Genomic DNA, 13996 nt, shown 5'->3' with positions numbered 1-13996 from the left:
TGTGAACAGTGATATGGCTCTTTCTTCTCATTGCTTTGAAAAAACAGCCAGTTGCTTGAGTAAAAGCAGCACACAGTTAACCCTTTGATGTTAGGTGCTGACATCAGAGGGAGATCTCAGACCCCCCCCCCCCCCCTCCCCATCTGTAGCCATGGATCAGAGTAGGAGAGCGGCCGGGGGGATTTAGAGGCATGGTTTTTAAAAAAAAAAAAAAAACACTTATTAGGGCCCTTTCACACGGGCGCTCCGTATGTCCGCAAATCATCCTATTTTTTTGCGGATGATTTGCAGACATAATGTAAGTCAACGGCATTGCGGATGTCAGCGGAATACCATCCGCTGACATCCGATTTTCTTCCTTTCAGTTCTGTTCTGTTTTTTGGAACGGAACAGAACCCTATTTTTCCTCCGTGCAAAAAACGGAAAGGAAGCAAAATCTGATGTCAGCGGTGTCATCCTCTGACATCCGCAATGCCCATAGACATACATTATGTCCGTATATCATCCGCAAACCGATGGGATGAGTGTCATCCGCTCCGTGAAAAAAAAAAAAAAAGGACCGGAGCGGAGCCAAAAAACTGATCGCCCGTGTGAAAGAGCCACTGTGCATTTTAGCTGGACACAAGAGAAGGGCTGGCAGTGACATTAATGTTGAAGGTTGCCAAAACTTTAACCTCTTCCCAGCCAGTGTCATTAGTACAGAGACAGTGTACAGTATTATCACTGATCACTGTATGTAGCGTCATTATTGATGTCAGTGTGTTAGTTTACCTCCCAGCTAGTGCCAGTTAGTGACAGATTGCCCAGCACACTATCACAGTCCCACTATAAGTCACTGATCACCGACATTACTAGTATAGTGACATCGCTCTGAAAAATTCCAGGATATATACTCCATAGTTTGTAGAGGTTATAACTTTTACACAAACCATATAATATACACTTAGTGGGATTTATTTCCCCCAGAGACATGTAGCAAAATACATTTTGGCCTAAATTCATGAAGAAATTTGATTTTTTTTTATCAGACATGTTTTATAACAGAAATGTTTTTTTTTTTTTGCTTTTTACATTTTCGGTCGTTCATTTATATAATAAAAAAAACACAAAAAAAAAAACACAAACACTCTGTGTGACAAGGACATAAATTTAAATTTGCTTACAGCGTTGCATGGCCGCGCATATATTAGCACAAGGCTGAATAGCAAAAAAATGCCCTGGTCATGAAAGGGTAAAACATTCCGGAGGTCAAGTGATTAAAACAGCCCAAAAAACATCTGCAGACACATTGACCCAGACTCACATGTGGGAAGGTGATTTTTCTCAGTGCAGCCTCATAGGATTTTTCTTTTATCCTCTCCAACAACGGTCGTGCAACAATATTGCCATCCAAGCCTGTGAAAAGTCAGGACTTGTTTAGAATAGGAACAAAGCAAAAAGAACTATAAAATAAAATAGAAAAAAAAAAAAAAAAAAAGTTCTCTACCTCCAGAAATCAGAGACGTGCTGCTATGAGCCACTGACCGGACGTCACGGCTGTGATACTGGAATGGTTTGGTGGCAATCCACTGCTTCTCATCCTTCCCTGCCTGCAGTGCCAAGTGCTGGAACTGTAAGACCGATCCCTGTGCAGTGCCCACCACCAGACTGTCTTCTTTCTGCAATGATAAAGAAAATTACACCAATCAGCCAGAACTTTATGACCACCCACTGATTCATCAGACCAGGCAACCTTCTTCCATTGCTCCGTGGTCCATTTCCGATACTTGGTTGCCCAACGTAGGCACTTCTGGCTGTGTACATGGGTCAGCATGGGCACCGACTGGTGTGCGGCTACTCAGCCCCATACACTGCAATGCCCATTTTTTATGCTTTAACACATCAGTTTCAAGGGCAGCATGTTTACTTGATGCATAATATATCCTACCGACTTTCAGATGACATTGTAACCAGATTATCAATGTAATTTACTTAAACTGTCAGTAGTCATTAGGGATGCGCCAATACCACTTTTTTTTTTTTTTACATACTCACTGATACCAATTACTGATACCTATTTCACAAGTCCCCACTGTGCCCCCCTGCACTCCTGTTCCCTACTGTACCACCCTGCATGCCTGTCCATCCCCCTTCCTGTTCCCCACTGTCTTCCCCCCACATACCTGTTCCCCACTGTATAACCCTTAACCTCTCTTCCCAACTATAACCCCCCCTCCCTCTCCCCCACACAAACCTTTTCCCCACTGTCGCCCCCCCACACACTTGTTCCCCACTTTATAACCCTTAAAGCGGAGTTCCACCCTGGGACATTTTTTTTTAATAAAAATACCCCCGGGACAGTCAGGGCTAGTGCATTCCACAATGGCTAGCCTCTGATCTGTCCCGGGTCGCACTTACCTGCAAGAAGAAATACTTACCTTGAAAATGTATTCTCCAGCGCTGCCATCTCAAGTGTGGGCAGCTTGAAGCCAACGCGATCCTCTTCTGTGTCCTCTTCCGTCTTCTTCGGTCCCACGATGCACTGCACTGGCCCCGCCGTCACTTCCGGTGCCGCAGCCTCATCCCTGCACAGCTTCTGGGCATGCCCAGAAGCTGTTTAGCAAGGTATGACGGCGCCAGCACCGGAACTGACGTCGGGGCCGGTGCAGGCGCATTGATTCCTGGGAGCGATGCCGTTCAGCTCCCAGGAATCATTGCAAAGCCAGGAAGTGACGACTCGCAGTGGCCGCCGAGGGGAGGAAGGAAGGTGAGTATATTTTCTTCTAAACCAGGTAAGTAAAAAAAAAAAAAAAAAAATTGCGATTATCAATTTGTTTTTCAGGTGACCCGGAGCGAGAAGATGGAGGTAAGTTTAATTTTAGGGTGGAACTCTGCTTTAACCTCTCTTCCCAAATATAACCCCCCCTTCCTCTCCCCACACAAACTTTTTCCCCACTGTACTTCCTACATACCTGTTCTTCACTGTGCACCCCCCCTGCACACCAGTACCCCCCGTACTACTACCTACCGCTGAAGATCTAGGTGTGACATGCTGCATGTTGAGGTGGCCTCAGCTGAAGAGTAGCGCTGCCGCCTGTCCTCCCGCGATAGATCCAACAGTCTGGGAGGAAGTGGAGGATGGTGATACCAGGGCAAGCAGGACTTTCACGCAGGGCATTGGTTGCACCTGCCTCGCGGTTTCCTTCCTCTTGCCGCACATACGGCTGCTGGCTTCTCTTTGTCCCGGCTCGCTTGTCTCGTGCTGCACTGCAGGCTGGGGATGGAGTGGAGACCCCAGCAGGAGAGCGCTCCGATCCTACAGGAAGCCCTAGCAGCAGCTGCCCTTGGTTTTAATCACATTTATCTGTAAGCAGGGAAGCCCGCTGAAAGAATCGAGCCAGTAGGTATAGGTTTTAAGTATTAGTGCATTAGCACAAGTACTGATACTCATGCAAATGAACCGATACCGATATTGGTGCAACCCTTGTAGTCATAAAGTTATGGCTGAAAGATAATCTACAGTAACCCAGAGATTAACAATTCCAGTCAATAAGATTGAAGATGTACCTGCGCTTAGGAAAGGACTATGTATCTATCTGACCTGTATATGTAAACAACCAAATTAAAAATTGTGGGCTGCTGCTGATAAAAAAAAAAAAGGGGAAAATTCCTTAATCAATCAAATATATGTGTATATCAGCGCTGCTCACTCTATGATATGTGAATGAAAACCATTGCAATAAAATGTGCAAAGTTAATAAATATATGACATCCTTACACTGATGTCAGTGTGCAAAATTAAATGATTTAACTTAGTAAGCAATATACCTCTATAGTGATTATACAATATATAAAGTGCAATAGTATACGAAAGGTTAATGTGCTAATTATAGAATGGAGGTTGTCACCATACAATGACCGCCACTCTGCAGAAACCAATATTAAAAAGTGCAAACGTATATAAAATGACATAACAGTATTTAAAGTGCCATGTGACAGTAAAGTGATACACGCTCAAATAAATATACTATAATAAATCCGATTAAATCAATTATAAATAAATCCTGTATAGTCCATCAAATAAAGTGACAAGTGCTTGTGCAAAAATCAAATGACTGCTCTTCACTGTGTCAGGTGCTTCATTCACTGAATGAATCCTACACAGTCCATCAAATAAAGTGACAAGTGTTTGTTGTGCAACAAAATCACACAAGTGCTCTCCACTGTGTCAGGGGCTTCACTCGGTGCTCCCCTCTCTCATCCTCACTCCCCGGATGATGGGAAGATATAAGCCCAATATGTATAACACAAGCAGCTCCACAATATGCCTCCTTGAGATATGCACAAGCAGCTCCACAGTATGTCTCCTGAAGAAATGGATACTCCGGGACTTTACATTCTCCTCAGTCTCATCCAAAGCATGCCATAAAAAAGGTTCTCCCATAGTGTAGCATTTAGAATTGCTTTTATTTAATAAATCATGATAAAACACTTAGACTTCTCCGCTCTATTCGCGCTCTTCCTGTAGCGGTGGACGCCGCACTCAGCTTGCCTTCCAACCACCGGATGCAGAAATTACGTCAGAAGAACGACTCACAGCTTGACGGGTTTCGCCCCTTCCACTGGGCGCCGTCCTCAGTCTGTAAGTGTTTTATCGTGATTAAATAAAAGCAATTTTAAATGCTACACTATGGGAGAATCTTTTTTTATGGCATGCTTTGGATGAGAATAAGGAGAACGTAAAGCCCTGGAGTATCCATTTCTTCAGGAGACATACTGTGGAGCTGCTTGTGCATATCTCAAGGAGGCATATTGTGGAGCTGCTTGTGTAATACATATTGGACTTGTATCTTCCCATCATCCGGTGAGTGGGGATGAGAGAGGGGAGCACCGAGTGAAGCCCCTGACACAGTGGAGAGCACTTGCGTGATTTTGTTGCACAACAAGCACTTGTCACTTTATTTGATGGACTGTGTAGGATTCATTCAGTGAATGAAGCACCTGACACAGTGAAGAGCAGTCATATGATTTTTTTTTTTTTTTTTTTTTTTTTTGAATCAGATCATTTTTATTGGAAAAAGTTTTCATACAAAACAGTACAAAGAAACAAACCAACCAACAGAACATGAAAAAGAAACAGTGCATACGGTCATATATCAGCAGGGTAAGCACAACCATGCAGCAATGTAATTAATGAAAAAGTTTGTACTAAATGGCTGTGCAACCCACGTCCATCAAAGCAACACCCCAGAAGCAAAAGAGTATTGTGTTTCAAGGAGTAGATATAATCATAAAACCAAACCAAAAAGAGCTTCTAGGGGTTGGGGGAAACATCTCAGACCTGCAGTCTGTACTGAGAGATGGCCACCCTCAGGTAGCACCAGGGGATCTACTATGTAGCACCGTAGTAGTAGGTGAATAGAGAGAGAAAAAAAACCCTAAGGGCAGGAAAACAAGAAGAAAAACAAACATCCCCATGGTGAACAGTCGTATGATTTTTGCACAAGCACTTGTCACTTTATTTGATGGACTATACAGGATTTATATATAATTGATTTAATCAGATTTATCATAGTATATTTAATTGAGCATGTACCACTTTACTGTCACATGGGACTTTATGTCATTTGTATACGTTTGCACTTTTTAATATTGGTTTCTGCAGAGTGGCGGTCATTGTATGGTGACAACCACCATTCTATAATTCGCACATTAACATTTCGTATACTAATGCACTTTATGTATTAATTTTATAATCACTATAGAGGTGACATTAGTGTTAGGATGTCATATATTTATTAATTTTGCACATTAATTCCAGTCAATGTATGGAAAAACAAAGCTTTTCTCTTCTAGAAAGGCGGTAATAGGTAAAGGACTGATATGAGTCCCAGTGTTAACTGTCCAATTTGTTTTTTGAATCTGTAACAAAAACTTTTACCTTCTATCTAGATCAGTGTTTTCCAAACTGCAGCCCAGGGGCCAGATAAAGGCACTTTGCTTGCTTTTATCCAGCCCTTGGAGCAACATTTCATCCACTGACACCAACATTGGGACATAATTCCCCCCACTGACACCAACGAAGGGACACAATTCCCCCCCACTGACACCAACGAAGGGACACAATTCCCCCCCACGGACACCAACGAAGGGACACAATTCCCCCCCCCACTGACACCGACGAAGGGACACAATTCCCCCCCCCCACTGACACCAACGAAGGGACACAATTCCCCCCCCCACTGACACCAACGAAGGGACACAATTCCCCCCCCCCCACTGACACCAACGAAGGGACACAATTCCCCCCCCCCCACTGACACCAACGAAGGGACACAATTCCCTCCCACTGACACCAACGAAGGGACACAATTCCCCCCCCCCCACTGACACCAACGAAGGGACACAATTCCCCCCCACTGACACCAACGAAGGGACACAATTCCCCCCCACTGACACCAACGAAGGGACACAATTCCCCCCACTGACACCAACGAAGGGACACAATTCCCCCCCCCCACTGACACCAACGAAGGGACACAATTCCCCCCCCCCACTGACACCAACGAAGGGACACAATTCCCCCCCACTGACACCAACGAAGGGACACAATTCCCCCCCACTGACACCAACGAAGGGACACAATTCCCCCCCACTGACACCAACGAAGGGACACAATTCCCCTCCCACTGACACCAACGAAGGGACACAATTCCCCCCCACTGACACCAACGAAGGGACACAATTCCCCCCCACTGACACCAACGAAGGGACACAATTCCCCCCCACGGACACCAACGAAGGGACACAATTCCCCCCCCCACTGACACCGACGAAGGGACACAATTCCCCCCCCCCCACTGACACCAACGAAGGGACACAATTCCCCCCCCCACTGACACCAACGAAGGGACACAATTCCCCCCCCCCCACTGACACCAACGAAGGGACACAATTCCCCCCCCCCCACTGACACCAACGAAGGGACACAATTCCCTCCCACTGACACCAACGAAGGGACACAATTCCCCCCCCCCCACTGACACCAACGAAGGGACACAATTCCCCCCCACTGACACCAACGAAGGGACACAATTCCCCCCCACTGACACCAACGAAGGGACACAATTCCCCCCCACTGACACCAACGAAGGGACACAATTCCCCCCCCCCACTGACACCAACGAAGGGACACAATTCCCCCCCCCCACTGACACCAACGAAGGGACACAATTCCCCCCCACTGACACCAACGAAGGGACACAATTCCCCCCCACTGACACCAACGAAGGGACACAATTCCCCCCCACTGACACCAACGAAGGGACACAATTCCCCTCCCACTGACACCAACGAAGGGACACAATTCCCCCCCACTGACACCAACGAAGGGACACAATTCCCCCCCCCAATGACACAAACAAAGGGACACAATTCCCCCCCACTGACACCAACAAAGGGACATTCCTCTCACCAAAGATGAGACATTGATTATTCTCACTGATGCTAGGACATTTATTACTTCCACTGGCCACAGTCTGGCCCCCCTAGAGTCTGAAAGACAATAAACTGGACCTTTGTTTAGAAAATTTGGAGACCCCTGTTCTAGATTATGCCACCCCAATATTTCTAAAAACATCTTCGTGAAATTCTCCTTGGAAAAGATTTCTGAATAAGCAATCTTTTTTGTAGTGTTATCTGTACTAGTTACCCAATCTAGACATAGCAGCTTAAAATTTGCCCATACACACAGCAGCATAAGAGGAAGGACGTACAAAAATACATGCAAGAAGCCTTCTGGATAGGACTGCAAATTACTACAGCTTCGTGTTCACTAACAATTTCATAATTTGCCTAAATATTTATTTATTTTTTAATAAAATAAGAAGTGAGCAGCTGACGTACCTGAGACACGGCTATGCACAGGATATCACTGGTGGCCGCAGTGTATGAGCGGATAAGTGTCCCAGTCTCTAAATTCCAGAACTGGAGCTTCCCAGAAGAATCCACGCTGACAATTTCCCCGCAGGACAGAACAGCCACACCCCAGACTATACATTCTCGTTTCCGGCCGACCAAACCACGGCGGTCCATCTTTAGAACTTGCAGAAGGTGACCTGCGGCAAAAGATTGCAAAATATGTTACAGTGATAAGCCAAACATCGGAAGTATAAAAAAGAAAACAAGATTGGCGAGGGGGAAATGACAAAAAGCATTGCCAGGTTATAGAAACTTTTGGCGCTTTTCCACTGCAAGTACCGGCTCGGCTCCACTCGGCACTGCTTGGCCCAGCTCGGCTCAGTTTGCTTTTCCACTGCGTGGTACGAGTCGGCACGTTTCAGCACTGTATAGGCTCTACTCGGCTCAGTTTGCTTTTCCACTAAAGTAGTAAGTGGGTGGGATTACAACGATTTTCTGACCAATCAGTGGCTAGTAGTGACAAACAATCAAGGCTGCATGCAAAGGATTGTGGGATATGGTATAGGTACGGCCCGCTTGGAACCCCAACCGAGGTGTTACTGTTTAAGCGTGCCGTACCGAGCCGTACCATGTAGTGGAAAAGCGCCGCTGTACCAAACCGTACCGAACCGTTCAAGCATGTACCATGGGGTACCATGCAGTGAAAAAGCGCCAAAGCGAGCGATACCAGCCGTACCATGCAGTGGAAAAGCGCCAAAGCGAGCAATACCAAGTCGTACCATGCAGTGGAAAAGCGCCAAAGCGAGCGATACCAAGTCGTACCATGCAGTGGAAAAGCGCCAAAGCGAGCGATACCAAGTCGTACCATGCAGTGGAAAAGCGCCAAAGCGAGCGATACCAAGTCGTACCATGCAGTGGAAAAGCGCCAAAGCGAGCCAAACCAAGCCGTACCATGCAGTGGAAAAGCGCCAAAGCAAGCGAAACCAAGCCGTACCATGCAGTGGAAAAGCGCCTTTATAAAGCATTGCTTCCCAAAGAGTTGGCATCACTGGCGGTACATGTAATCCTGGCAGGTGGGGCACAGCATGGCTCAGGTTTTATGTGCAAAATTGTCTTGTGAGAAATTGCTGTGTACTCTGGCAAGTATTGGAGGGAGTTTGCTCAGACAAGATGTGTCTGCTCCTATGGGCTCCAGCAGTCATTTTGGAGCGGACAATATACCAACTTGATGCTGGTGGTGTAAGTAGACAGTGGGGCTGATTTACTAAAACTGGGGAATGCAAAATCAGGTGCAGCTCTGCAAAGAAACCAATCCACTTCCAGGTTTTTTGTCAAAGCTTATTTGAACAAGCTGAACTTAGAAGCGGATTGGCTACCATGCACAGCTGCATCAGATTTTGCACTCTCCTGTTTTAGAAAATCAACCCCAGTGCAACTAATACATGCATTCTACAAAGGTTGTGATAACTTGACATGACTTTAGCTGGATACACACTATACAATTGTCTTTAGATTTACCAAAACCATATAATATGAGGTCAAACCTAAACACTTTCAATTTGTATGCATTCAGGCAGGCCCTTGCACTGCATAGTTGAAGGTAAATCTAAAGGAAATCTAACAATAAAAGTTGTATAGTGTGTATCCAGCCTAATGTCTCGTACACACGTTCAGATAATCGTACGATAAAGCTCGCTTTCGACCTGATCGCACGATAATCTGATCGTTAGTACACAGCTTTCGACAGCCGATCACGACAGTTCGCCCAACAAAAATCTGAAGGTACAAACCGGAAAACTTCTGTTGTACGATAGTCTAGCGAACGACAATCGATCGACAAAGACCGCGCAGAAACACTAAAATAGCACGGAAAAAGCCTGGCTGACATTGTTTTTGTTTTGCACCATCTGATACGTAGCAAAGCAACCAGGAAGCTTTTCCAGAATCGTACGAAAAAATCCTACGTTTATATGCATTGTTGAATTTAATATTAGTATCATGCAACAAAATGCCAACGATAAGTTGTCCGATTATCTGAGCGTATGTACGAGGCATTAGGCAGGACATACATGATTCAATTTTTTTTGTGCATCTACAAACAAGGGTCGAAATTCAGCCAGTCTTTTGAATCTCCCGAATTCTGATCATGTATGGCCGGCTCTACCAAAGTTCTCTATGGGATACCAGGGTGGCCTAGAACAGGCTGCTCTTTACCTTTGTATAACTTGTTTTTTTACCAATCATAACAACTGCCCATGTAAAAAGATACAGTAAAAGAGGAAGAGAAGCCTTCTTAAAGCGGAACTAAAACCTTCTATAGTTTTAGCCAAGGAAGCTGCCATCTTGGCCTTTGATCTTCAATTCCATGATGCCGCACATGTGATCATATATGAAACCAGCTATTTGACAGTTCTGCTGAGAGCAAAACCCAATGGGACATTTACATTCCTGGCATGTGCTGGAACAAAACTGCTTTTTGAAACTGTTAAAGCGGTAGTAAACTGCTGAAAAAAAAAAAAACCTGCAAGACAATAGCATAATGTGCTAGTATGCATCGCATGCATAATACTTACCTTAGAGCAGTGGTTCTCAACTCCGGTCCTCAGGACCCACTAACAGGCCAGGTTTGCAAGATAACTGAAATACATCACAGGTGATGCTCAGTGATTGCAGTATTCTAGTCTGCATCTCCCCAAGATGATACTTAAAATCTGGACTGTTAGTGGGTCCTGAGGACCGGAGTTGAGAAACACTGTCTTAGAACAAAGTCCCCGCAGCGGCGCCCGGTCACCGGCATGCCTGCGGAAGCCCTTCTTTCCGGCAAGAGAGAAAAAGACAGAGCGCCTCTAAATGCAGCATTTATTAAAGCATAAATCACAAGTAACAACTCACTAGATAGATGTATATTAAGGATCCTACACTTGAAAAAAGAGCACGCATGCCCATTGAGAGCTGTGCGCGAGCTCTGAAACGCGTTGTGTCATCTACAGTCTCCGGTGACATCACGCAGCGTGCGCTGCGTTCCAGCGTGGTCCTTGGTGTTCATCCCTACCCGAAACCCGGAAGACGGAGGATCCCCAGCACAGCGTCCACCCGACCAGGATAGGTGTTCCACTCTCCAGGACCCCTGTGACTGCTACCATCTTCTGATACACCACCGGAGCTTACAAGCCTTAATATATATATCTATCTAGTGAGTTGTTACTTACTTGTGATTTATGCTTTAATAAATGCTGCACTTAGAGGCGCTCTGTCTTTTTCTCTTTTATATGTATCCACAGCACCGGCTTCACTGTGTTCTCGGAGCTAGCCCTAAAAGCAGCAACCATCATCATATATTGACATATTAATTTATTTATTGGACTTGGACATTTACTATTACTGCCAACCATCAGTCCAATATTTGTCCCCCCCCCCTCATTACCTCTGATGCCATGGATTTTTTGTATTTTTTTATAGGTACAGCCACCATCCCATCTAACCTATGCCAGAGCGCTTGCTCTTTTTCTTCTTCTTCCCAGCAAGCAGCTCTGAATTACGACACGATACGCCAGACCATCAGAGCGCATGCGCGGCCAATGTCTGCGGCTGAATATCTCCCAACCCATGCAGGTTTAGGAGATCTTCATTTTACCTACAGACAAGCCTTACTATAGGCTTACCAGTAGGGCTGCACGATATTGGAAAAAAAGTACATTGCAATATTTTTTTCCAACGATATATATTGCGATATTGAGAGAGCCATCAATCCAGGCTAAAGTCAACAATTACCTTGGGAAGTAGTGCAGCAGCCTTCTTCTGATTGTACTACAGGGCCAGCCAGGGTTAATGTTACTGTAGTAGGATTTGGGAAGTAGTGCAGCAGCAGCCTTCTTCTGATTGTCATTGCAGTTGCACCATACAGGGCAGGCCAGGGTTAATGGTAATGTAGGGAACTAGGTGGACAGGGAACTGCAGGTTAATAAGACACTGACAGTGTGACTGTGCTGTGGAAGGCAGAGCCTCATAGGACCCCTTTGCCCATCACAGTTGTCTCAGCCAGCTGAATGGTAGGAAGGTGGAGGAGAGGCAGGAACGTCCATTACCAAAGTCACTAGTGTGCCAGTAATGATTTATAATTCGTTATATGGTGATTCACCCAGGTTAAAGGTGACTATTAGGGACTCGCAGTGGTGGTAGAAGAATACAGCCCGACATCCGTCCCACATGTTAAGTCTGCCCTGCAGCTCTCCTGACCGAGCGGTGAGCGCGGCACAGCGAACCAATCACGTTGCGTGTAGCGGCACAGCGAACCAATCACGTCGCGAGTAGCGGCACAGCGAACCAATCACGTCGCGAGTAGCGGCACAGCGAACCAATCAGGTGTGCAGGCATGCGTGATTGGTTCCCTGTGCCGCTGCTCACGGCACGCTGCTGACCGCTCAGTCAGGAGAGCTGCAGAACAGACTTAACATGTGGGACGGATGTCGGGCTGTATTCTTCTACCACCACTGTGAGTCCCCAATATCGCATGATCCGGCGATGTGACTATCACCCACGCCCGCAGCACGATATTCGATGTTACATCGAATATCGTTCAGCCCTACTTACCAGTAGGTAAAAATCACCACGCGTATACAACCGCTTTAATTTGATGAGTTTAGTTCCATATTAAGGCCCCTTTCACACTTGTGCGACTTCGAAGTCGCGCGATTTTCCCCGCGACTTTGACTGGGCTTGAATGTCCTTGGCCTCAAAATCGTGCCAAAGTAGTGCAGGGACTACTTTGAAGTCGGTGCGACTTCAAGTCGCACTGATATGAATGGGGCTCATTGAAAATAATGGAAAACGACTTATGTGATTTTGCGGTCCAAAATCGCGGGACAAGTCGCACTAGTGTGAAAGGGGCCTAAAGTGCATGTAAAGTCAAAACATTTCTATTTTAGTTTTGGATGGATCAGGGAGTGGTGAAACCCCGATCAAGTTATTTTATTTTTTTTGAGGTCTTCATTCTGCTGGAGTGAATCTCTCCAGCTGGGACATAGACATCAAAGAAAACAAAATTACATGGGGTCTAACCCTTCCACACTCAGTCCAAAACTACAAAGATAAAAAAAGAAAAAAAAGTGTTAAAGCATATGAAAACACAAAAATGTAGTATATGGCAGCTTACCAGTTCTAGGTTTCTTTAGGCTCCGTTCACATATATGCGAATCGAATGCGCTTTGAACCGCATCGGATTCTCATAACATGAGACCCGGCACCCTTCTCAATGCAGCCGGTTCACGTATGTGCAAGATGGCCGCGGTGTGGTTTATAAAAGAGTCCTGTGCGTTTTTCAGGTGCCATTTCAGGTAAATATTTACACCTAAAACATTGAACAGAACCACACTGGACTCCCACACTGAAACCGCAGACGCATAATTGTGATTGGACCCTTAGTTTTCTTTTCTCTTTATTTTCACCTGGTGATCCTGCCAGCAACACTCTTCTGTGTCCTAGACTTACAATGTTCACTCAATGTATCCATGTAGTCACCTTATCCTGCTCTTCTAATTTGGACTATACACAGATCATCATCCTCAATCACATGTGGGAAAGGCGGTTTGTAGTTCACAGAAGACACGGTTTAAGATTTTAGTTCAGTCCAAAAAAAATAAAAAAAACTATATAAAAAGATTCAGGATTTCTGGCAGGATCAAAGGGTATTTTAGAAGGGTAGAATGAGGACTTATTGGTTCTTAGTTACTTTGATATTCTGTACATGGCTGCAATAAATGATTAAAGAAGTCTAAGGCCCCTTTTCACACAGGCGGAGGACCGTTCAGATCCGCCTGTTCGTTTTTTTGGCGGATCTGAATGGTCCCCCCATGCATTCCTATGGGGCATCGGATGTCAGCGGAGACATGTCCGCTGACATCCGACCCGTCAAATCTGAAAGGATGGAAACCCTATTTTCTACCCGTCCAGCGGATCGGATGAGAACGGACCGACGGTCCGTTCCCATCCGATTTCCCCCATAGAGATGCATGGGGAACTGACAGCTGTGTCTCCGCACAGCGCGGAGACACAGCTGTCATCCTTCTGCTCAGCGGGGGATCGGCGGATCGATCCCCCG

At 45.7% G+C, this 13996-nt stretch overlaps 1 protein-coding gene across 1 annotated transcript in view; it reads right to left on the bottom strand.

The window, feature by feature from the left end:
* The window catches only part of UTP4 (UTP4 small subunit processome component), a gene marked incomplete at its 5' end in the record, with an annotated part of 69834 nt that overhangs the window by 47055 nt on the left and 8783 nt on the right, over positions 1-13996 (bottom strand). Inside the window, 3 exons of the mRNA XM_082269744.1 lie at positions 1304-1395; positions 1487-1658; positions 7885-8096. Coding sequence (XP_082125870.1) covers positions 1304-1395; positions 1487-1658; positions 7885-8096 — 476 coding nt within the window. The remainder of the gene's footprint in view (positions 1-1303; positions 1396-1486; positions 1659-7884; positions 8097-13996) is intronic.

Source organism: Pelophylax lessonae (assembly GCF_965119305.1).
Source record: "Pelophylax lessonae genome assembly, chromosome: 10".
In the NCBI taxonomy this organism is placed as follows: Eukaryota; Metazoa; Chordata; class Amphibia; order Anura; family Ranidae; genus Pelophylax; species Pelophylax lessonae.
Note: the sequence above shows the minus strand (reverse complement) of the source record. Positions and strands in the feature narration are given on the sequence as shown.